The sequence below is a fragment of the Chiloscyllium punctatum genome, chromosome 19 (assembly GCF_047496795.1).
Source record: "Chiloscyllium punctatum isolate Juve2018m chromosome 19, sChiPun1.3, whole genome shotgun sequence".
NCBI classification, from domain to species: domain Eukaryota; kingdom Metazoa; phylum Chordata; class Chondrichthyes; order Orectolobiformes; family Hemiscylliidae; genus Chiloscyllium; species Chiloscyllium punctatum.
In genome coordinates, this window is record NC_092757.1 from 44,339,147 (window position 1) to 44,362,287 (window position 23,141).

The 23,141-nt window shown below is 39.8% G+C and overlaps 1 protein-coding gene across 1 annotated transcript in view; it reads left to right on the forward strand.

Annotated features, from left to right (window-relative positions):
• Positions 1-13,189, forward strand: part of nup88 (nucleoporin 88) — a 46,098-nt gene extending 32,909 nt beyond the window's left edge. The window contains exons 14-17 of the mRNA XM_072589300.1: positions 2,197-2,277; positions 2,380-2,506; positions 6,161-6,279; positions 11,382-13,189. Coding sequence (XP_072445401.1) covers positions 2,197-2,277; positions 2,380-2,506; positions 6,161-6,279; positions 11,382-11,445 — 391 coding nt within the window. The 3' untranslated portion in view covers positions 11,446-13,189. The remainder of the gene's footprint in view (positions 1-2,196; positions 2,278-2,379; positions 2,507-6,160; positions 6,280-11,381) is intronic.
• The last annotated feature ends 9,952 nt before the right edge of the window (positions 13,190-23,141 follow it).

Genomic DNA, 23,141 nt, shown 5'->3' on the forward strand with positions numbered 1-23,141 from the left:
ACTGCACTGTAACATTCTATGATCAATGAAACTCAACACCTCCACAGGATCCCTCCCATCTCTGAAAAATAGAACGTTGCAACTTTGTACATCAAGATTTGTGGAATTAATTTATTTTCACAAGTAGGAATGAACGGTAGAAATTCTTGTTACAATCTCCACGAAGAAGTTAACTTTTTAAAGTATCTGTCATGCTAATGGAAAAAAAACTATTGGGCAAGACTTTTTTTTTAACTTTACTGTAATAAACCAATTAAAATAAATGTAGTTCAAATATTAATGAACAGGCTAAAAGTATTATAGATATACCTTCACATTAAATAGACAATACAACCAAGGAATACTTGATGTAGCTAAAAGTATAGGAGCAGCTTGATCATCCCATACCGCTTGATCTCTTTAACATTGATATCATCTAACTCCTTCAATGCATTCAATGATTTGATTTGTTTCAAAAACTGTTCCACTGCTCCACAGAATCTCTCTCTTCCACTTTATCCTCATAGCCCTTGAGTCACATTCACTGGCAGCTAAACACATGGGCTACCACCAACAAGGCATACATTTAAGTATCCTCTTATTCAGCGCACAACATTCCTGGTGTGACAGAATTCCCTTTAACTCTCATCTCCTGCCTGTCATTTTCTTATACTGTTGATAAAAGATTAAATAACATGGATTCAGTTTACTTTAAAATCTCCAGTATTATTTAGCAGCTCAAACTATAGCTTGCAGCTGCAGATAACCATGTCTCCTGGCCCTAGCTTGCTTCTGTTGGGCTGCATGTTGCATTTGATCAAGTATTTTCACCTTGGTCATTGCCTCAGTAATATCTCTCTTCTTATAGAATCCTCCCCTTGAGCTCTCTTCCTTTTTTACATGAACTTGTGGTCCCTCACAACCTTGAAACAACAGCAGTGGTCTGGTCCAATCCAGAATCCATTACCTTTCCTGGCTTCAGCTGTCTCTCTCCCTTCCAACACAGTAAGACTATTCTGAGATTTGTTTCAACATCAGGTTCTGTTTGACAACTGCTAAACACAGCTGTTGCAGTCAGAGAAAATCTTGCTTACTTCTTGTCAGAGTCCTACAGCACAGAGACAGACCCTTTGACCCAAACTGGTCCATGCCAACTAAAATGTCAGTCCACACTAACCCCATTTCCCTGCACTTGGCCCATATCCTTCTAATCCTTTCCTCCTCCATGTATTTCTCCAAATATCTTTTAAATGTTGTCAATGTACCCACCTCAACCACTTCCACTGGCAGCTCATTCCACATGTGTACCAGCTCTGTGTGAAAAGGTTGCCCCTCAGGCTCCCTTTCACTCTTTTTTTTCCCCCCCTCTAACCTTAAACTGATGCCCTCTAGTCCTCAATTCCCAAGCCCTGGGGGAAAAAAAACCTGAGTGCATTCACCCTATCTCTGCGTCTTATGATTTATATTGTCTACAAAAATTCTGTGTTTCAAACTGTAAGGTGGAAAGCACTGCATTTGGTTTTCTCTGGTCATGTGGACATTCTTGAAACCTAATTATGCCATATTTGGGAAACCAGTTAAGCCTCTCAAAGTACTCCCCAACTCTGGAGACATCACAGAAACAACATTTAAATTTTCTCCAACATACATACTCTCAACGTAAAGAAACATTTAATCTCTATCTTGAATAATTCTCATTAAATTGTTTTAATCTTTAACTGTGGACGTTAATTTTAAACAGCTTCTGTAGACATTTGTCTGCTGACACAACTGATTCCAGTCTCTCCAGTATCATCAGCCTTAAAAGCCCCCTTGAATGTATTATGTCATAAATTTGTTTCATAATGTCATTGGGATATTTTGTTACACTTAATTCTGCTATGTAAACAAAATTTGTTGGATCTGACTGTCAAAGAAACTTTAACAATCTGAAGTGATAATTACATTATTGCAATCTGTATTGTGATCATTACTGTGATGGAGAGATCAGGTAGAAAGTCTGGGCAAATCCACCTGAGCCAGAAGCCTCCAATCTCACTGTTTTTTATCACTTCCTACTTGATTTATTGATTGATATATATTTTGTAAATACAATGAGTTAAATTGGATTGAAGTTACCAGCAGCAGTTCTTGTTAAGAGATAGAACAGCTCTTTCCCTTTCATATTGACACAGTTCAGCTTTGGAGGTGCTGATCAAAACTAATTTCTCTTATTAGGAAGGTGATGCGGGAAATGGCAGAGGTACTTGCTGACAAATTTGAAGATGCAAGAGACAGTCAAGATGACATCATGATTAGGTATGAGCCAAGAATAGGGCAATATCTCTAAGTAGAGAAATGAGTAGACATTTATAGTTTTAGAAAAACCGATTCACTTTCTAAGTTACCTCTGCATTACAGAGTGAAGAGAATCTTGCACAGTTTGAATTCAAAGCTTCCTGTGCTGTCGGACAGCGAGAAAGATATGAAAAAAGAACTTAAATGTATCAGTGAGCAACTTGAGGACCTGGGAAACCGTGTTAAACAGGTATGAATAATCTTAGAACTTATGTTGTTTAGTATTCTCTTGAGGTAGCTGGTTCTCAGGAGCTTTTTCTTTTAAAACTTCAAAACATACTAAAACAAAACCACTCCATTTATGTTTACTGTTAATTACTATAGCCAGCTGCTTTGGAATGCACTTCCAACTGGGTTGCACTTCAGAATTCTAAACAAAAATTGTCAATTTGGCTCAATGGGTTGCACTCTTACTTTAGAATCCAATTGTAATGGGTTCAGGCTCTTTTTTTTTTTCTTTTTGGAATTGATGTAATTTTGGAACTAACATTGGTATACTGAATCACTGCTGAAATGGTGGACATGATACCCATTTGGTTGAAATGTTAAACTATAATCCTGTTCTGGACAGAACAGGATCTATGGTCTTTTTTGAAAAAGTGCAAAGAAGCTTTACCAGTATCCAGTTATCTAATCCTTTAATCCATGCTCTTGTACTATCCAGAACGCCATCATCTTAAATTAGTGTTTTTGGCATCAATGTATTCTGGAAATCCCAATATGTTACCACCTCTGGTTTCTTATTATACTGTCAGGGAAATTTGTATTTGATAAATCTTTCATAAAACCATAGTGACTCACAATCCATATTGTGATTTTGCCAAGTGTCCTTTTGTCATATTGCTAATAGTAGACCCCATTGGCTGTATGGTGTTTGAGGGGAAAATGAATCACTCCTAGACTAATTTCTAGATTAGTTAACACAGTCTAATCTTGCAAACAACTTGTCTGTTGAGGTTTTGGGTTCAAATGAGCAAGGGAAGGAGCCTCCACTTTGAGTTGAGTTATTTGAAAGCTATGGAACAGCAACTTGATCAGAACACCAAACTGAGAATCTCAAGTGAGATTGTGTGGTGAGACCTGGGCAACATAGGCAGGAGAAAAGGCTGAAAGGCTTCTGATTTATCCACGGCATCTCAGGGCAGGACCAGCCCACCAACTTTGATCCTGAAGGTTGCTAATTCCATCTGCAAACTCTCATTGCTAAGCCAATTATGTCTGCACTTGCTCAGCCACATTCATCAGACGCATGATGACCATTTAACCAAAGGAGTTCTGCACAATGAATTGGCTGCTGGATCATGACCTCCTGAATGAGCAGCTATGTTTCCTTTGCAAGAGTGTCTTCAAGTAAGATGACAGATATAACCTGTATCTATAGCTAAACCATTTATTCTCTTACTGATTAAAAAAATTCTGTGTCAGCCTTAGTATACTTTAACTCCACTTTTGTGATAAAGAATTCCAGAGTCACTATCGTCTGGGGAGAAATTCTTACTTATCTGTTTTCAGTGGATAATGCCTTATTCCAAGATTATACCTCGTGGTTCTAGCTTCTCAAAGTGGGAGAATCTAAGAAAGTGATTGTTGGGTCCCTTGCTGAGATATTAGGCTGGAGGGTGGCTAATGTGGTGCCACTATTTAAGAAAGGTAGTAAGGAAAAGTCAGGGCACTATAGACTAGTGAGCCTGACATCAGTAGTGGGTAAGTTGTTGGAGGGGATTCTGAGGGACAGGATTTACATGTATTTGGAAAGGCAAGAACTGATTACGGATAGTCACCATGGCTTTGTAGGTGGAAAATCATGTCTCATTAACTTGATTGAGTTTTTTGAAGAAGTGACCAGGAAGATTTGAAGGCAGAGTGGTGTACATGATCTATATGCACTTCAGTAGAGTGTTTGACAAGCTTCCTGATGGTAGACTAGTTAGCAAGATTCGGTCACGTGGAATCCAGAACAGCTAGCAGGTGACACCAAAATTGGTGGTATAGTGGACCGTGAAGACGGTTATTTCAGATTACAACGGGATCTTGATCAGATGGGCCGAGGAGTGACAGATGGAGTTAAATTTAGATAAAGGGGATAAAACGCAAATCAAGCCAGGACTTGTGCTTTTATGGTAGAGTCCTAGGAAGTGTTGCCAAACAAAGAGATCTTGGAGTGCATGTTCGTAGTCCCTTGAAAGTGAAATTGCAAGTAGTGGACAGGGTGGTGAAGAAGGCGTTTTGTCAGTGTGGAGGTCATGTTGCAGCTGTACAGGACATTGGTTAGTGCAATTCTGGAATACTGCATTCAGTTTTGGTTCCCCCGATTATAGGAAAGATGTTGTTAAATTTGAAAGGGTTCAGAAAAGGTTTACAAAGATGGTGCCAGGATTGGCAGGTTTTAGATACCGGGAGGGGCTGAATAGGGTGGAGTTGTTCTCCCTGGAGTGTCAGAGACTGAGAGGTTACCTTTTATAGAGGTTTACAGAATCATGAGGGATATGGGTAGGGTGACTAGCCAAGGTGTTTTGCACAGGGTAAGATGTCCAAAAGTAGAGGGCATAGATTTAAGGTGAGAGGGGAAAGACTTAAAAGGGACCGAAGGGGTAACCTTTTCATGCAGAGGGTGATGTATGTTTGGAACGAGGTGGAGGTGAGTACAGTTACAGCATTCCAAAAGTGATCCAAATGGATATGAATGGGAAGCATTTAGAGGAATATGGGCCAAATGGGAACAGGTCAGATTGGGATGTCTGGTTAGTGCAGATGAGTTTGACTGAAGAGTTTGTTTCTATGCTGTATAATACTATGACTTTTTAAGTTCTTACTATCCTTTTTTTTGTAATATTCCTTGATTGTTTACGTTCAATTTATTTCCTTTTTTTTCCCTGTTGAATTATAAAAGTTACCCAATCCTCTGGTTTAGAACTAATATTTGTCATATAGTTTTTTTTTCTTCCAATCTGATACTATCCTTGACTCCCTTGATTTACTCTACTACCAGACCTACTGCAGTGTTAACCTCAGCTTAATTGTCAGAATTCCTATGTCTGAGTCCGAAGTTAGATGCTCAAGTCCGACTCAGCACTTTGGGACAAAACTCCAGGCTGGCACTCAAGTGCAGTACTGAGGGAGGGGTATTGCATTGTTGAAGGGCCCACCTTTGTGACCATCCCTGAAATAATGGTCGTTCAATTATAATTTGAGTTTAGTCAGCGCAAATTGGCTGTAACGCAATTGACAAATTGTCAATGTTTGGATAATGTGAACTTTCTACTGAATAGGTATAGTGATTTTTCTGTAAGCGATCTTAGATACCGTGATTTTCCTTAGCAGTATGTCGAAGTGCAGTGTTGCAGAGGAGCATAACTGTTGCATTATAGCAGAACCGCCTGTATGTGTTCAGGATTCTATATTGCTATTTCAAAGAACAAGCCAATGTCATGGCCAATATTTATTCCTTAACTAAAAAAAAATTAATCTAATCTTCATTGTATATTGCTATGTGAAACATGTCTGTAAAGTGCTTTGAAACGCTGGTGGTCATAAATGGTGCCCTATCAATGCAGATCTTTTGAAAAATTAGCTGGAGTTGATATTTGTTTATGCAGGACGACTTTTTGGTTGCAAAAGAACTCAAATCATTTACAATAATGTCTGGTTTTGCTCAAATGTTCATTAAGATAAATGAACCAGCTTGCTCTTTCTGCTTTTTTATTATATCTGAGGAAAATGCAGCAAGCAGTTTGTAATAACCACTTTAACCTGAAAGCAGGAAGTGGATTATAGTATAGGCTGGTGTCTAAATTAAATGTTGCAGTGTTCCCTAATTAATATAATCAAATCCTTTTCATCTCAGGTCCAAAAGAAGAGTGAATACCAGCAGAGGGAAATACATGAGCAAGAGAGTCCACGAAAAAAGAGCATCTCGCTCAGTGCATCCCAGAAGAAGTGTGTTCAATCTGTTTTAAAGGAGCAGTAAGTATCAGAGATATCACATGGATCAGTTGAATTGCAAACATAGGGAATGCTATTGAATAAGCCCAAATTGTCAGCTAGCCAGCTTTGTAATCAAGTGTGAGAAGCACACAGTGTTTTATTTGATAGTTCAAGGAAAACAAAACGGGGTTATAAAAATGATTCTCTTCTAGACCGGGAGAAGATTCAGCAATCAAAGTCTTTAAACCAGAAAACAGATTGTAGATTGTATGGACACAAAAGCAAGCTATTTAATTCACTATCTATCTTAATCTAATTTTACTTTGCTGTCATTGACCATGCTGTTTAATATTTCTTTATTTCATGTAAACGTTCCCCTGCAGGCACAATTGAACTCTGCTTTAACATCAGATTGTACCAGAGAATTCCTAGTTATTTTTATCGTCATCCTTTACATCGACTTCCTTTTGTAATTGGCCTTAAACTTGTGTATTTGCATTACTGTTTCTCTGACCAGTGGAAATAATGCCACTAACTATTGGACTGTAAATCTTCATAACTACGAGCCGCTTAATTAGGTCACCTATTAACGTCCTTTGCTCAAGTGAATAGGAAAAGCCTCTAAACATTTTCCAATCTTGCTTCATAAGTGTGGACATCCTTCTTTGGTACTTTGCTGCTGAATTTACCCTGCACTGCTTCTATCTCCTTGATGTATTTCCTGGGAAGTAGTGCTTAAATCCACCCAAATTGCAACTGCTGCGATAATTCCATTCGTTTGAATACCAAGCTTGAATACCAATTGAGCTCTGCTGTTAGGTTGGCCAGTCAGGTTTCTCAAGGAAATCTAACCACAGGCGATCTTCCTTATGACAAGACATGTGTTAGATTATTGAGCGAGCCAAAGCAGCCTCTTGCTCTGAGTATTTCATGCTTTGTAGTCTCGGTGCTCCAAACCCTGTAATTTTCCCCAGTCTTACAACCTCTGAGACACCTCTTTCAATTCTGTCATCTTGACCATTCCCAGTTTTAATGGTGGTATTGTTGATGGCTGTGTTTTCAGCTGCTTAGGCTCCAAGTTCTGGAATTTCCTCCTCAAATTTTTCACTTTGCTTCCATAAAATCCAGCTCTTCAATTATTAGGTCATCTGTTTTCTCGGTATATATGTCAAGTTTCGTTCAATATTTGTTCGGGGAATCATGGGATGTTTTGCTGGTTTTTGTAGCTAAAATATAACTTCCAAATGTCACCCCGCCCAGTACTCGACCATCTTTGGAAGGAATGGAAACTGAAAATGTCACTAAATGTTGTTATAATTTTGAGAGATACAGGATCTAACCAGTCTCTAATAGTAAGACATGAGCAAATTTGCAGTCTTTCTGGTACCGGAGAGTGGTAATTTGTGGGATAGGTCGACAGAAATTTAGCATTCCTCCTATGTAAGATCAGGTTGGAATGCCAACTTAAAACTAGGGAAGTTACAGTGGGAGTGATTAAGAGTGTCAGTTCCAGGAATCCAGTTTGTTCTTGGGAATGGTTTAGCAGGGTCCAAGATGGAAGTAGCACCCCTTGTTGTGGAGAAGAGTAAGAAACAGAAATATCCTGGTAATTTCCCAAACTCTGTAGTAACAAGATCCCAGTGTCATACATCACAGCAGGAAGCAAAACACTAAAGCAAAAAATGAAGGAGTTGAGGTTCAGTGAGCGGGCGCCCTGTTTGACGTAACGGTGTAGGAAAAACCTGAACAGGTAGCGGGTCAGATAGTAGTGTTTAATTCTGAAAGGCTAATGGACTTGCAACAGAAAGACTCCACAATAAAAGATATACATGTTGTTGCGTACTCCGAAAAGGAGGCAGAGAATATTCTGAAAGAACTGGAGAAACTGGTGTTAGTTACTGCCCTGAGTGAGGAATGAAATCCAGATGTTGTGGATTTTGATGTGCTGCAAAATATGTTAAAAGAATGAAGTCCTTGAGGAATGGGATAGGTTAGTAAACTATCGGTCTCCGAAACGAAGAACACAGTTGAAAGGTTTGTTACAGCAGTATGAGGATATATGTAGGAATCAGATGGGGAGGACTCATGCAACTGTACATGAAGTAGACGTAGGGAATGCTGTTCTGATAAAACAACACCCCTATCGGCTTAATCCTCTCAAAGACAGACAGGTCTAGAAGGAGACAGAGGCCATGCTTAACGAGAATATCATTGAACCGAGCCAGAGCAAGTAGAGTTCACCGATTTGTCTCATTTCCCAAACCTGATGGGACTCAACAATTTTGCATGGATTATCAGAAGGTCAACGCTGTTACAAAATCGGACTTGTATACAATACAGAGATTGAAGGACTGTATGGAGAAAGTCAGACAAGCCAGTTGCATCACCCAGTTGGACTTACTGCATGGTTACTGGCAGGTATCTTTATCAGAGACAGCGAAATAAATTTCTGCATTTGTAACTTCAACTGGGCTATATCAGTTTAGTGATGCCTTTTGGAATGAAGAACGCACCCACCACATTCCAAAGACTCGAACAGAGTTGTGGCTGGGTTAACAAACTGCAGTCTATCTGGACACTGTAGTGATCTTTACTAAGTCCTGGAAAGAACACATCATAGAATTGGCAGAGCTCTTTGACTACAAGAAGGAAAACTGGTGATAAACAAAACTGAATTCATAAAAGCAGAAGTGACGTTCTTGGGTCATAACATTGGTCATGGAAGGTTGACCCCACAGAATGCAAAGATGGAGGCCATCGAGGAATTTCCACGATCAACCTCTAAGAAAGAGGTGTTTTAATTCTTGGGGCTAAGTGGATTTTATCGGAAGTTTGTTCCAAACTTCAGCAGTGTAGTGGCATTGTTAACTGATATGCTGAAGAACACAATCTTTCGGTGGACAGAACCATGCCACCATTTAAAAGAATATTAACCATTGCACCAATTTTAGCTACACCAAACTTTTCAAAACCTTTCAAAGTTGCCATTTGATGCTAGTGACACAGGAGTTGGAGCTGTACTGCTACAGGAAGATGATGATGTCAGTCAGTTACTTTTCGAAGAAACTCAACATTCACCAGAGGAAATATTCCATGATCAAAAAAGAACTATTTAATTTGGTTATGGCCTTACAACATATGAATATATGTCACAAACTGTGTCTGAGGCGGTTGTGTACACTGATCATAATCCTCATATAATCATAATATTTTAAAGACAAGAATATGAGACTATTTCATTGGATTCTTATTTTACAGACTTCTAATTTACAAATTGTACATATCGCGGGTCATAATCGCATGCGTTATCATGGATTTAACTGAAAATATAGATGAGATTGATATCTATTCAATGTTATATATGAAGAAATTAATATGAACTTAGATTAAACTCATATGTATATCATGGTATTGTGATTAAGGAATAGAAGAAAAAGTGAAGCCATCTTTTCATTATGATGGTTCATTTTTTTTTCTTAAGGAGAGAGGTGTTCTGAAAGTGTGTCCTACAGAGGAAGCTGGCAGGGACTGACAAAGTACAGAGTGTGCTGAACAATTTAAAAATGTTACATTTGGTTGAAACAAATAGCTGGAGTTATGTTGCCATGTTACAAAAACAAATTCAAATTTGGCCAATCAGTTTAAATTATGCACCAGATACCAAATTCCAATCAAATTTGAATGTACTGTTTTGATAACATCAAACTAATGAAAAAAACCAATGTTTTGGGGTATAAAATTAGACATTTTGAACAGTCAGTGGGAGAACTGCAAAGAGCACCAACAAGTACAGACTGCTAGCCGACTAGGTCTCTGAAAGGTGCCTGTCCAGAAGAAAAGCTGTGCAGCAGAAGACCAAAAAAAGATGATACAGGAAAATCTACATAGGCGAATTGACAGCTGGCTGGTTTTGAAACATGATTTTGTTTTGTAAATCTTAATTGGGGGTTTTCTATCGGACCAGTATTGTAGAGTGAGAGGTTAAAGATAGGTTTAAGAGAAAGGAGTTGCAAATAGGGTTTTAATGTTCTCTGTTGGACTTGAATAAAATTGTTAATTTTTACTTTAAATGGTGACCTCTGGGATAGTTCTTTGCCTCTTGAAGTTTAACAGATTTTGGCACGAATTGAGTTTCTGTGTTGGGTTTAAGTTAGCAGAGGGGCTTACCCTCTATTGTAACACTTTGCTTCCAGGTACAAAAGGTCATCATAGGAACAGAGCTAATCTGTGACCAAATGCTTTGTCTTTTTCCATGTAACCCTTAATACCTTTTAGAGATCTGTTGAAATATGTTAAATGTCTCCTTAACCTTCTGTATAGAGAACTCATAGTCATTGCAGATAACTGAAGTATGACACCCCAGTACTATCTGAGTAAATCTATTCTGCATCTGTGAGGACTTGACATTCTTCCTAAACGTTTTGGCCTTTATTGTGCTCAGGATTTCAGCTGGATCATAACTAGTGAATTTGTTTGGAGGTTTAGCATAACTTAGTGCTTTTGTACTTAATGCCTCATTATTTGTAATGCAAAGGCTCTTATATGCCTTTTGCTTCTTGATCATGACAGCGACAGTCGCCATAGATTAATTTATCACTAGTTAGGAAGAATCCTGTTTAAGTGGTGAGTGTTGTCTGCACCAATGCCAGACTCTCATTCTTATCCTCCAGGCACCCTAACTTCTGTATCTTACATTTTCACAGGAGCAGTCAAAATGGTTGTTTGTCATGCTGGATCCTTTACATTGCAGAATGTGGCACTAGCCCTTGTTTAAAAGGGGGAGGCCATAGTGTGACTTCCCCTTGCAGCATGAGGGACTTATCCAAATGGAAGTAAAGTTCTGTAATTCTGAAAAGAGCCCTAATTGGAATCCGTATCAGAATGACAGAGCTCACTCTTCATGTTAAAAAGGAGAGTGGTAATTTGATTACAAAATGGCTCATTATTTCTTTATAGGTGATGACTAACACTAACTGCTCAGATCAGTTTAAAATAGTTGAATTGATTTTTGTTGGGTGACATTTGGGCTGATTTGACCGAGTTAAGGTGTAGACCAATTCTGCTCTAATTGTAAAGTGATCAGACTTCATGGTTGAATGGTCTGCTGCCAATTATTTTAATGTCTTAATTTTCTTTTTCAGGAGTGACCGTATTACTGAAATAGTGAGGAAAATTAATGACATCAGAGATCATGTGAACTTTTAGTCCTGAGCTTGTTCTGCACGACGATGGCAAGTTATCTTTGAAAGCTCAATGGAAGACATCTCCAATTCCTCTGAGACTAGGTTGAGGAAAGCAAAAGTAACATTTCAGCCATTGCTGATCTTACTCAAACTTTCAACACTCTTTCATACAAGATGCAATGAAATTCATTCTGGGTGGAATTTCATTTAGGTTTTATTTTCCAAATCGGTAACCTTGCATCTCAGATCCTCTTACAATTTATATACAGTTCTCCAATCAAAAGGAATCCTTTAATAGAGGCACTGGTGCTCCACCAAGGATTAGTTAAAGATCATCCATCAATCTCCGATCATTAACCTGGTTCTTCTCTGAATACTATATCTCAAACTCAAAATTACTATTACCAATCTCATACTGGACTAAACGCTGCCAGTGGAAGGGATATTTTGTTTTTCTGATTTCAGGCTTGTGCCATGTACGGTTTCACCTCATGCCTAAAATGCAGTTCTTTTTGTATAAGTCTAGACTTGTGCTCAAACACTTTTCTAATGCCCCCAAAGCCTGATTCTAGAATTGTTTCATTCAAAGCAGCAGAATATTTGCTTTATCTGTTCATTTTGGTAGTTGCTTAAAGCAGGGGGAAAATGCCCCCCTCTATCTTGGGATCCTGTACTCTACATTATGTCCACCATAGGGTGGATGAATCTTTCTCCCTCCAGCTGCCACCACTCAAAACCATGCTTCTGGCATTTCCTTTTGCCGCAGTTTAACAGCTTTAATCTGGCTCACAACATGGGCCTCACCACACTGTAGGCATATGTATTTCATGCTTGCTTGTGCTGCTGATTTTCGAGAGGTATTTTAATGCATAAAGGAAACATGCACACCCTTGATCAGGTGTTGATCATTTTTTTGTATTGTTTTTGTTGGACCAGTTTGGAAGGCCCTTCTGAAAGTGACCATATCTCTTGACGATGCTTTGAGTTTTACTGGTTGGGAGAAGGTGTCTGATTACATCTCTCGATCTCCACCACCTAGGTGGATGTAACAACACTGCCCCTAGTTTTACTGCCTCACGCTGACTCTGGCCTTTTGACCTGTTGCTCCCACTGAAAAATGTTTGCAAGTCCAGTGACTTTATGATCAGAATTTGCTCTGATATCCATCATCCCCCAGGAGAAGTCATCACTCGGGTGAAATGATTGAATGGGGAGGTGGAGAGAGAGAAAACCGTTCACCTATGAAACCTTACATGGTAGGAGACAGTAATTTAGAAAGGGAAGGATGACAACTGATCCAGGTTTGATTCTATAATTAATAATCCAAACATTTTAAGATATTTGAAATATTTTAGCAGTTCTTGTAAATGAATCTGACAGTTTTGTACTCCTATATCTAGTTTATTTTTGCAACTCAGCTGTTGATTTATGAAAGGAGGTGCTCTGTTTGGAAATGCAATGGCTGCTGTAACTCTTTGACCTAAAACCTGTAAATACTATGCAGGAGGAGGAGGGAGTAAGTTTAATTTAAAGCGCCAAATGGGAATCAGGTTAATTAGTGCCCAATTTTACTCTCCACTGAAGTCCGTTTACTATTCGATGGATTATATTAAAATTACCCTAAATATTTTTTGATAAAGTAGTGTTTAAACATGTTCATCCAGAGCTTACAGCCAATGTACAAGATCTTTTTTTAAAATGTAGTACTTTGAAATATAATTTTGTGTACTTTATACATCTGTGTGAATAAAAGCGTTTCTATGGTCTGTGTTGTATTGTTGATGAAAGAGCTAACTCTCAGGTTGAGCAGTATGGCTGAGGAAAGCTGATGTAGCGCCTCATCCATAGGAAATGCTCATTGAGTGGCATCTGTGGGCAGAAGGAGGGTGTTTTGGGTTGATGACTTAATTAGTGAAAGATGTAACAGACTTGAAGCAGGTACAGAGGCAGGGAAAGGGGACAGAGTGGAAATACTGCAGGGAAAGGTGTGAAGTAGGCTAGAAAGCATACTACCAAGAGTAGGTTACTCTGTCCCCTCAAACAGTCCAACATTCTAAATCACGGTTGATCATCTACTTGAACACCCCATTCCTGCACTATTCCTCATATCCCTTTGTCTTCAGTAACTAGACATCTCTGCATCCCAGTCTTGAGCTTATCTAATAACTAAGCCTCCATAACCCCTGGAGTAGAGAATTCAAGATTCACCATCCTCTAACAGATTAAATGACAAAATGATGATGTGTGACAAAATACAAAAGTCATCTGCAAGAGCTGTAAAGTGACACTAATATGATTGTTATTGGCTGTATGAAAAAAGGGAATAGTTGTTATGATCTAGTATTGTTGAACTCCTCTGGAAGGCTGCAAAGTGACCAATTGAAAGATGAGGTGCTGTTTTTCATTAGAATGATGTAAGAGACAGAGGGCCTCATTTCTCATGGCCTCATTCCTGATGAAGGGCTTTTGCCTGAAACATCAATCCTCCTACTCCTCGGATGCTGTCTGACCAGCTGTGCTTTTCCAGTGCCATACCCCCGATTCAACAACAGAGGGTCCAAGGGGAAACTGAGTCAGGAATTTGTGACAAGTGACTGCAAGGTCAGGGCTACACTTTGTGGGCTGGAGCAGAGGTGACCCAAAAAGTCTCATCCTGACTGCATTTGGTTGCTCCTACTATTGATTAGAAATGTCACTGTTATAAGAGGTGATTATGAGAAACAGGAAGCAGAGTAGATCACTTAATGATCAAGGCTGGTCTGTAATTCATTCAGATCATTGATCTGATTGTTACCTTCGCCCCATTTTCCTTTCTCTTCCCATAACACTTGCCTCCCTTGGAGATTAAAAATCAAACTCGGCCTTTTATGACGCATGCTGGAGAAGAGCATTCCAAAGACTCATAGCATTCAGTTCCATCCTAAATTGGCAAACCTTTATAAACCGTTTCAAACCGTTTCCAAAATTAGTATGACCCTCCTTAAACATGAAACCAAAACTAGACCATACTTTAGATGCAGTTATTGTAGGTTTTGGCATCTCAACCACTGCCAGCTCATGTTTGGAATAGCTTGTTGCCATTGTGAGTCTTTTAAACAAGATGTAGTTATTGCACAATAGAAATTGGATACAAGTTACGTCGGTAAGACAAACATGGTAACAAAGACTATTGGAAGTCTCAGGATATATGGATATAGTTCACTTAATACAAGCTGCCAGAGGAAGTGGAGGATGTGGCTACAATTATAACATTTAAAGGGCATTTGGATGGGTATATGAATAGGAAAGATATAGGAGGACATGGGCCAAACGTTGGCTATTGGGATATCTGGTGCCGAAGAGTTGGACTGTAGGGTGTTTCTGTCCTGTATGACTCTTAAGATCCAAAAATAGGCTTAACCCTATTCAGTTGGTATGATATCATACGTCTGGGTGGAGCCTAATGCAGTCACCAATGTTGACCCTTCAGAACCATGATTGTATAAAATCTTGCCCAAAGCTTATTCTTGTGGTTAACGTTTGACATTCATATCACAATGGTGGCACAGTGGCTCAGTAGTTAGCACTGCTGCCTCTCAGCACCAGGGACCTGGGTTTGATTCCAGCCTCCGCGATTGTCTGTGTGGAGTTTGCACACACTCTGCCTGTGTGGGTTTCTTCCAGATCCTCCAGTTTCCTCCCACAATCAAAGATGTGCAGGTTAGGTGGATTGGCCATGCGAAATTGCACATAGTGTTCAGGGATATACGGGTTAGATGCATTAGTCAGAGGAAATATGGAGTAGTAGGGAAATGGGAGGGTTAGTGTGGACTTGTTGAGCCAAATAGCCTGTTTCTATACTATAGGGCTTCTATGGTTCATCTAAAGATGCTTTGTATTTAATGTTGCATAGAGGATGTGTTTTGAAAGACTGTGGAAGATGGGATTTGTGGAAAAACTTTAAAATCACTGTCAAAAGTTTGCTGTAAGTATTAGAATTTTTTTTTAACAAATCTCCCTCAATCACATGACAGGTGACAACTGTTTGCTTTGCCATAGACCCAGTCTGGGCTTTTTTTGAAACCACAGGTTTGGAGTGGTTCTTGTTTATTAATCTGGTTCAGTTGAAGAAAAGCCTGTGAAGAACAAGCTCAATTGACAAAAAGCTTGCTCTGACCAAGCTACAAAGTTGATTCTCCTATTTCTAAAAAGAAGCCCTCCCAAAAAACAGTTCAGGGAGCAACTGTTTGTCCTCTTGAAAGTGATTGAAAGAACATAGAGATTGTATTTCCTGCCCAAAATTTGTTTGCAAAGACTGAAGAGACAACCATGTGACTTGACTAAATGGGTTGCAGCAAGCACTTGGAAACATTCAAACAAAAACAAAGCTGATAATCTGAAGCAAACACAATGCTGGAGAAACCTAGCAGGTTTGGCAGCATTTGTAGAGAGTGAAACAAAGTTAATTATTCAAGTCCAGTATTGTATCATGAATGAGTTAGACTGAAGAGTCTGTTTCCGTGCTGTACATCTCTTTGACTCTAACTGATACCAAGGACAAAAGAGGAAATCTGTTCTTGTATCTCTGAGTTTGCTACCAGACCTGAGTTTCTCCAACATTCTTTGTGTTTGATTTGGAACATTCTATGTTTTATCCTTTGGCCTTCAACCCATTGGTCAAAACTATTTTGTTTTGAGAAAGCTAATCTCTGCAGAGTTTAATTTTCTCTTTTTCTGAAGGTGGAGTTGTGCTTATAGGATAAATATTTAATGCTTCTACATTAAAATATTGTTTTGATCATAAGCCTATTAATCATGTTTATTAAGAAACCTTGTTGATAGATCTTTGTATTTAAAGCTTTTTATGGACTACATATTTAATTGGTAATTTTGGTAACTAGCAAAGGTATTTTCTATTGGAACTAGTGAAGTTGTGGAATCAAAGTAATAGCACTCTCCTACAACCTCAGCAGTAACCTAAAAATGGGGTCTTGTCTGAGATACCTGACAAGGATGTGTTTTAATTGAAAGAGGGGTGATGATAATTGGAAAAAGGATAAACAGCAATATACCAGGTTTCTTCTGCATTATGTTAAAATGGCTTGTGCCAGTTGCTAAGACTCTTTCAGTAATTGAAGATTTATTCCTGAATGAGTTACAAAGAATAACCACGGTAAGAATAATTGAGTTGACTGGGAGATTAAGGTTAGAATTAAAACCAATGGCTAAGTGACATAATTGAGGTAATGACACAGCATTTGAAGTTGTAAGAAGAGCAAAGCAAACTGTATGGTGAGTTAATTGAGTTAGTGAGAATTCAGTTGCAGAGGAAGCAGAAACAGAAGTAAATGGAAATTTATTAAAAGACTTGAAATTGTGAAGTTCAAAAAGAAAGGAAAAATGCATTTCAGGCAAGAGAAAGGGAGTATCAGCTTAAAAGGCTTTAACTGAAAGAAAAGCCTCTGATGTTGAGGATTATCCTGATCCTGAAACACCTGGGTTAATCCACATTTTAGGACTGAACATGTTAAATTACCCATAGTGTCCAGGGATGTGCAGGCTAGATGGATTACCATGGGAAATGCAGGGTTCTGGGGATAAGGGGGGTTGGGGGGGCGCGTAGGTCTGGCTGGGATGCTCTTCAAAGAGGTGATGTGGACTTGATGGGCCAAATAGTCTGCTTCCACACTAGGGATTCTATGAGCACTAAAGGTTGAAATTCCATTTATTACCTTAATTAGTTGCTCCACATGAATGTTAACTTCTTGTGATTCATGCGCAAGAACACTCGACCCTCCCTACAACACTTGTTTCTCTAGATTCAAATAATAGTCAGTCTTTTGATTCTTTCTCCTAAAGTGCACTATTACAGACTGTTACAGCATTTACCTGATGCCAGTGTGGCAAATTGCCCAAGTATGTCCTGTACATAAAAAGGAGAAATCTAAACCAGTGAATTATCACCTCATCAGTCTATGCTTTATCATCAATAAAGTGATGGGTAGGTGTCCTAACAGCTTTCAGTGATGCCCAGTTTGGGTTCTGCCAGGGCCACTCACCTTCTGACCTCATGACAGACTTAGTTCACACATCAATCAAAGACCTGAATTCCAGAGTGAAAATAGGTATCAAGGGGCAAACTTTCAAGTGGTTGGAATCGTACCTGACTGACTGACTGACAGATAGTTGTTGTTATAGAGTCATACAGCATGGAAACAGATCCTTCGTCCAGGTTGACCAAGATTCCCAACTAAACTAGTCCCACTTGCCTGCATTTGGCCTAGATCCCTTAGAACCTTCTATTTACATATCTCTACAAACATTCTTTAAATGTTGTAACTTTATCTCCACCCTCTGTGAAAAAGTTCCCCCTCCAGTCCCTGCCTTCCATGATTTTATAAATCTCAACCTCCTGCACTCCAGCAAAAAAAATGTCCTAGCCTAATCAGCCCCCCCTCTAACTCAAACCCTCCATGCCTGGCAACATCTGTAAATCTTTTCTGAACCCTCTCCAATTTAATAATATCCTTACAGTAGCAGTTTGTTGAAGGTTAGTCATCCGAGCTTCAGGATCTCTCGACAGGAGTTCCTCAGGGTAGTGGCCTAGGCCCTACCATCTTCAGTTCCTTCCCTCCATCATAGGGGGCAGAAGGGGATAGTTTGCCATTGTACAATCAATGTTCAGCACTATTCCTCAGAGACTGAAGTAGTCCATGTCAAATGCAACACGAGCTGGATAACATCCAGTCTCTGGCTGATAAGTTGAAAATAACATTTGTGCCTTCATATTCTATTCCCTCAGCTATAAAAGCCAATATTCCATTCACTTTCTTTATTGATCTGCTGTACCTGCATGCTAGTTTTCTGTGACTAATGAACTAGGGTACACCTATTTCCCTCTACACCAGAGCACCCCGGAGTCTCTCTCTATTTAGATTATAGGTTGCCTTCCCATTTTTTGCAACCCAAATGTATGACCTCACACTTATCCACATTAAACTCTATCTGCCACATTTTGCCCACTCTTCTAACCTATCTATATCCATTTGTAAGGTTCTTATTTCCTCTTTGCAATTTAGCATCCTGCCTATTTTTGTCTCATCTGCAAATTTAGCTATAGAACCTTCTATCCTTGTACACAAGTCGTTAATGTAGATTGTAAATAGCTGGGATCCAAGCACCGAACCCTGTGGCACCCCAAAAGTTACCTCTTGCCATCCAGAAAAAAAGCCATTTATCCCAACTGTATCTTCTGTCCATCAGCCAGTCATCAATCCAGGCTAATAAATTACCCCATCCCAACTTTGTAAATTAACCTGTTGTGCAGCACTTTATTAAACACCTTCCGGAAGTCCAGATAAATTACATCTACAGCGTCCCCATTACTCATTTTGCTTGTTACTTCTTCAAAGACCTATAGCAAATTAGTCAAACATGATTTGCCCTTCATAAAACCATGCTGACTCTGATGGATAGTGTTTTGACTTTCCGAATGTCAGGATATTGTTTCCTTGATAATTGATTCTAACACTTTGCCAATGAACATTTTGCCGTCCTTTATTTTGACTAAAACCATTCTCTAATCCACTGGAACCTGTCCCATGGCCAGGGAATTTTGGAATATTGTAACCAATGGATTTACTATCTCTGCTGCCACTTCCTTTAATGCGCTAGGATGTAGGCCATCAGGCCTGGGGGACTTGCCTGTCCTCAATCCTAATAGTTCACTGAGTACCTTTGTCCTATGAATGTTGATTGTTCTACCTTATCCATTGCCTCTGATTTGCCCATCCCAGCAGGAATGGTACTATTGCTTCAGTTTTCATTGTGGAGGACAAAGTATTGATTCAGCATCTCTGCCAGCTCAAATGTTTCCTACTATTAACTCTCCAGTTTCATCTTCCAAAGGACCAACATTCACCAACAAGCTGGACATCATCCAGCACAAAGCAGCCCGCTTGATTGGTATTACATCCACAAGCATCCATTCCCTCCAATACCGATACTCAGTAGCAGTAGTGTGTACTATTAACAAGATGCACTGCAGAAATTTACCAAAGATTCTCAGACACCATCTTCCAAACCCACAACCATTTCCATCTAATTGGGCAGAAATGGAAACACCATCACCTGGAAGATCCCCTCCACGCCACTCACCATCCTACTGTGGAAATATATCATTGTTCTTTTGCTATGGCTGGGTCAAAATCCCTCCCCACCCAGACTCATTCCCCTACACCTAACACTACGGGCAATTTAGCATGGCCAATTCACCTAACCTGCACATCTTTGGACTGTGGGAGGAAACCAGAGCGCCTGGAGGAAACCCACGCAGACACAGGGAGCATGTGCAAACTCCACACCGACAGTTGCCTGAGGCAGGAATTGAACTGTGAGGCAGCAGTGCTAACCACCGTGCCATCCTTGATGGGCCAAATAGCCTAGTTCTGCTTCTATAACTTATGACCTTACAGGTTCCACAGGGACCAATGCTGGGACTGCAACTGTTTGTAATGTATATGTTAATAATTTGGAGGAAGGAAGCGAATACACTAACCAAATTTGCAGTTAATACAAAAATAGATTTAAAGGTAAAAAGCTAAAAAGAAAATTGATTATGAAAATAAATTGGCAAGAAATGCAGAAAACAAACCAGCAAGTTTCCACACTTTTCTGAGAGGGTCGCAAATATCTGGAATTCTTTGTCTTGGACAGTCGTGGAGGTTAGATCACAAAAACTATTTGAAGAGCAGGTAGATACATATTTAAAGTAGGAGTTAAGGGCTATGAGGAATGACACAAAACTAGAATTGAAAAGACTAGCTAATGTAAGTGTGGGGCCCTTGGATGATGCAGCTGGGGAATTAAAAACAGGAAGCAGGGAAATGACATAATGTAAACTAATATTTTGCATCAAATCGGCATGGTGGAGGACAACATAACTATTCCAACAATATCAGATAAACAACATGTTAATGGGAGAAAGATATTTTTTATTCATTTGTGGGATGTGGACATTGCTGGCTGGCCAGTATTTATTGCCTGTCCCTAGTTGCCCATGAGAAGGTGGTGGTGAGCTGCCTTCTTGAACCGCTGCAGTCATCTGCTGTGGGTTGGCATGCTTACCTTCAGTGACTGGTGCACAAGGACACCTAGGTCCCACTGCACACTCCCCACTCCCAATGTACAGCCATCCAGGTAGTAATCTGCCACCTTGTTTTTGCTGCCACAGTGAATAGCCTCATTTATCCAAATTAAACTGCATCTGTCATGGAGTTGCCCACTCACCCAACCTGTCCAGATCATGCCAAAGGATCCCTCCATCCTCTTCACAGCTCACCCTCCCAACCACCTTGGTAACTCTGCAAACTTTGAGATGTTACATTTTGTTCCCTCTTCCAAATCACTGATATATATTGTGAATAGCTGGGGTACTAGCACTGATCCCCGTGTCACCCCACTAGTTATTGCCTGGCAGTTTGAAAAGGACCAATTAATTCCTATACTGTTTCCTCTCTGACAACCAGTTTTCTATACATCTCAATACACTTCCCCAATTCTATGTACTTTAATCTTGCACAATCTCTTATCCAGGACTACGTCAATTTTTTTTCCAAAAGTCCTAACATACCACATTGACTGGCTCCCCCTTATCAACTCTCCCAATTACATCTTCATAGAATTCCAACAGATTTGTCAGCCATGATTTCCCCTTCAGAAATCCATGCTGACTCTGTCTAATCCTGCCACTGCTTTCTAAATGCTCTGGTATAAAGTCCTTGATAATGGATTTGAGAACTTTCCCCAATATTGATGATAGGCTTACTGGTCTATAATTCCCCGTTTTCTCTCTACCTCCCTTTTTGAATATTGGAGTGACATTAGCTACCTTCCAATCTGCAGGGACTATTCCAGAGTCTATAGAGTACCCCCTTATCCTTCTAAACTCCATACAGTATGGACCCAGAGTCCTTAACCACTCCTCATATGACAAGCTCTTCATCCCCAGGATCATTCTTGTTAAACCCATCGGAACCCTCTCCAATGCTAACAAATCCTTCCTTGGATGCAGACCCCAAAGCTGCTCACAATATTCCAAATGTGATTTGACCAGAGCCTCAGCAGTTTGTTTCTGCTCTTGTATTCTAGCCCTCTTGAAGTGATTGTTAATATTACATTGGTCTTCTTGATTGCCAACTGAACCTTCATGTAACCTTGAGGATTCTGAATGAGGACTTCTGCCTCCTTTTCTGCTTCAAAATTTCCAAAGCCTTTTTTTGATTAGAAAATAGTCTATGCCTCTGTTCTTCCTACCAATTCTTCCTACCTCACACCTTCCCACATTGTATTCAATCTGTCACTTCTTTGCCCACTCTCCTATGCTAAGTTCTTCTGCAGCCTCCCTGCTTCCTCAACACTACCTTCCTTGAGCCTTTCTTTGTGCAATTACGTTTAGTAACAGTCCCCTCAGTTTCTTCATTAAAATCGTTATTATATAGCATGAATAATTGTGGTCCCAACACGGACCCTTGTGGAACTCCACGAGTCAGTGGCTGTCATTCTGAAAAAGACCACTTTATTAATACGTTCTGCCTTCTGCCAGTCAGCCAATCCTCTATCCATGCCCTCTGTCCCTCCATCTATCTTTGTGCCATCTGCAAATTCAGCAACAATGTCTTAACACATTGGTCACAGGACATAAACATGAAACAGAACTCCTCATCACTGTTTTCTGACCATGAGCCAATCAATAGTTGAAGCCAAAGTTATGACTTCAATTAGGGTCTCGACAAGCCACTCCCATCATCTCAATCTGACCTTTTCATTCCTACTCACATCCATTCTGATTTGACATTTGGATATTCTGAACGAAGATCCTGACTCACAGATGTCTTTACATCATCCTTTCATGTCAGGCCTACACCTCTTTGCGGAACCCAAGAGAAAATGCTGGAAAATCTCAGCAGGTCTGGCAGCATCTATAAGGAGAGAAAAGAGCTGACATTTCGAGTCTAACTAACCTCTTTGTGGATGTCACCTGACTTTGTATATTCTATATTCTGGAAATTTATTTTCTGACCTTGGTCAACTTGTACTCATGCAGCTTTTTTTTGTGTGAATGATTCTGGTGTTCAGATAATAAGAACTTTTTTCAAAATTATTCTTTGCAATGACGTTATTTGTTCATCTTTTCATGACATTTTTAAAGAAATATGCACCTGAACCCACAAATCTCATTGGACATGCACTGTATTTATCTTCGTAACATCTAGAACGTGCCACAGTCCAAATTGGATAACATCACTCTTGCTTACATTCAACTCCATCTGCCACAGCTTGGTGCATTCACTTAGCAGAAAATTGCAAATGAAAATTGAGAGACTATTATCGACACAGTCTATAATGCAGAGCTTAAAAAGATGTTGCTGGAAAAGCACAGGTCAGGCAGCATCAAAGGAGAAGGAGAATCGACGTTTCGGGCATAAGCCCTTCTTCAGGAATGAGGAGGGTGTGCCAAGCAGGCTAAGATAAATAGGTAGGGAGGAGGGACTTGGGAAGGGGCGTTGGGAATGCGATAAGTGGAAGGAGGTTAAGGTGAGGGTGATAGGCCGGAGAGGGGGTGGGGGTGGAGAGGTTGGGAAGAAGATTGCAAGTCAAGAAGGTGGTGCTGAGACTGAGGGCTGGGACTGAGAAAGGGGGGGGGGGGGGAGGGAAATGAGGAAGCTGGAGAAAGCCGCA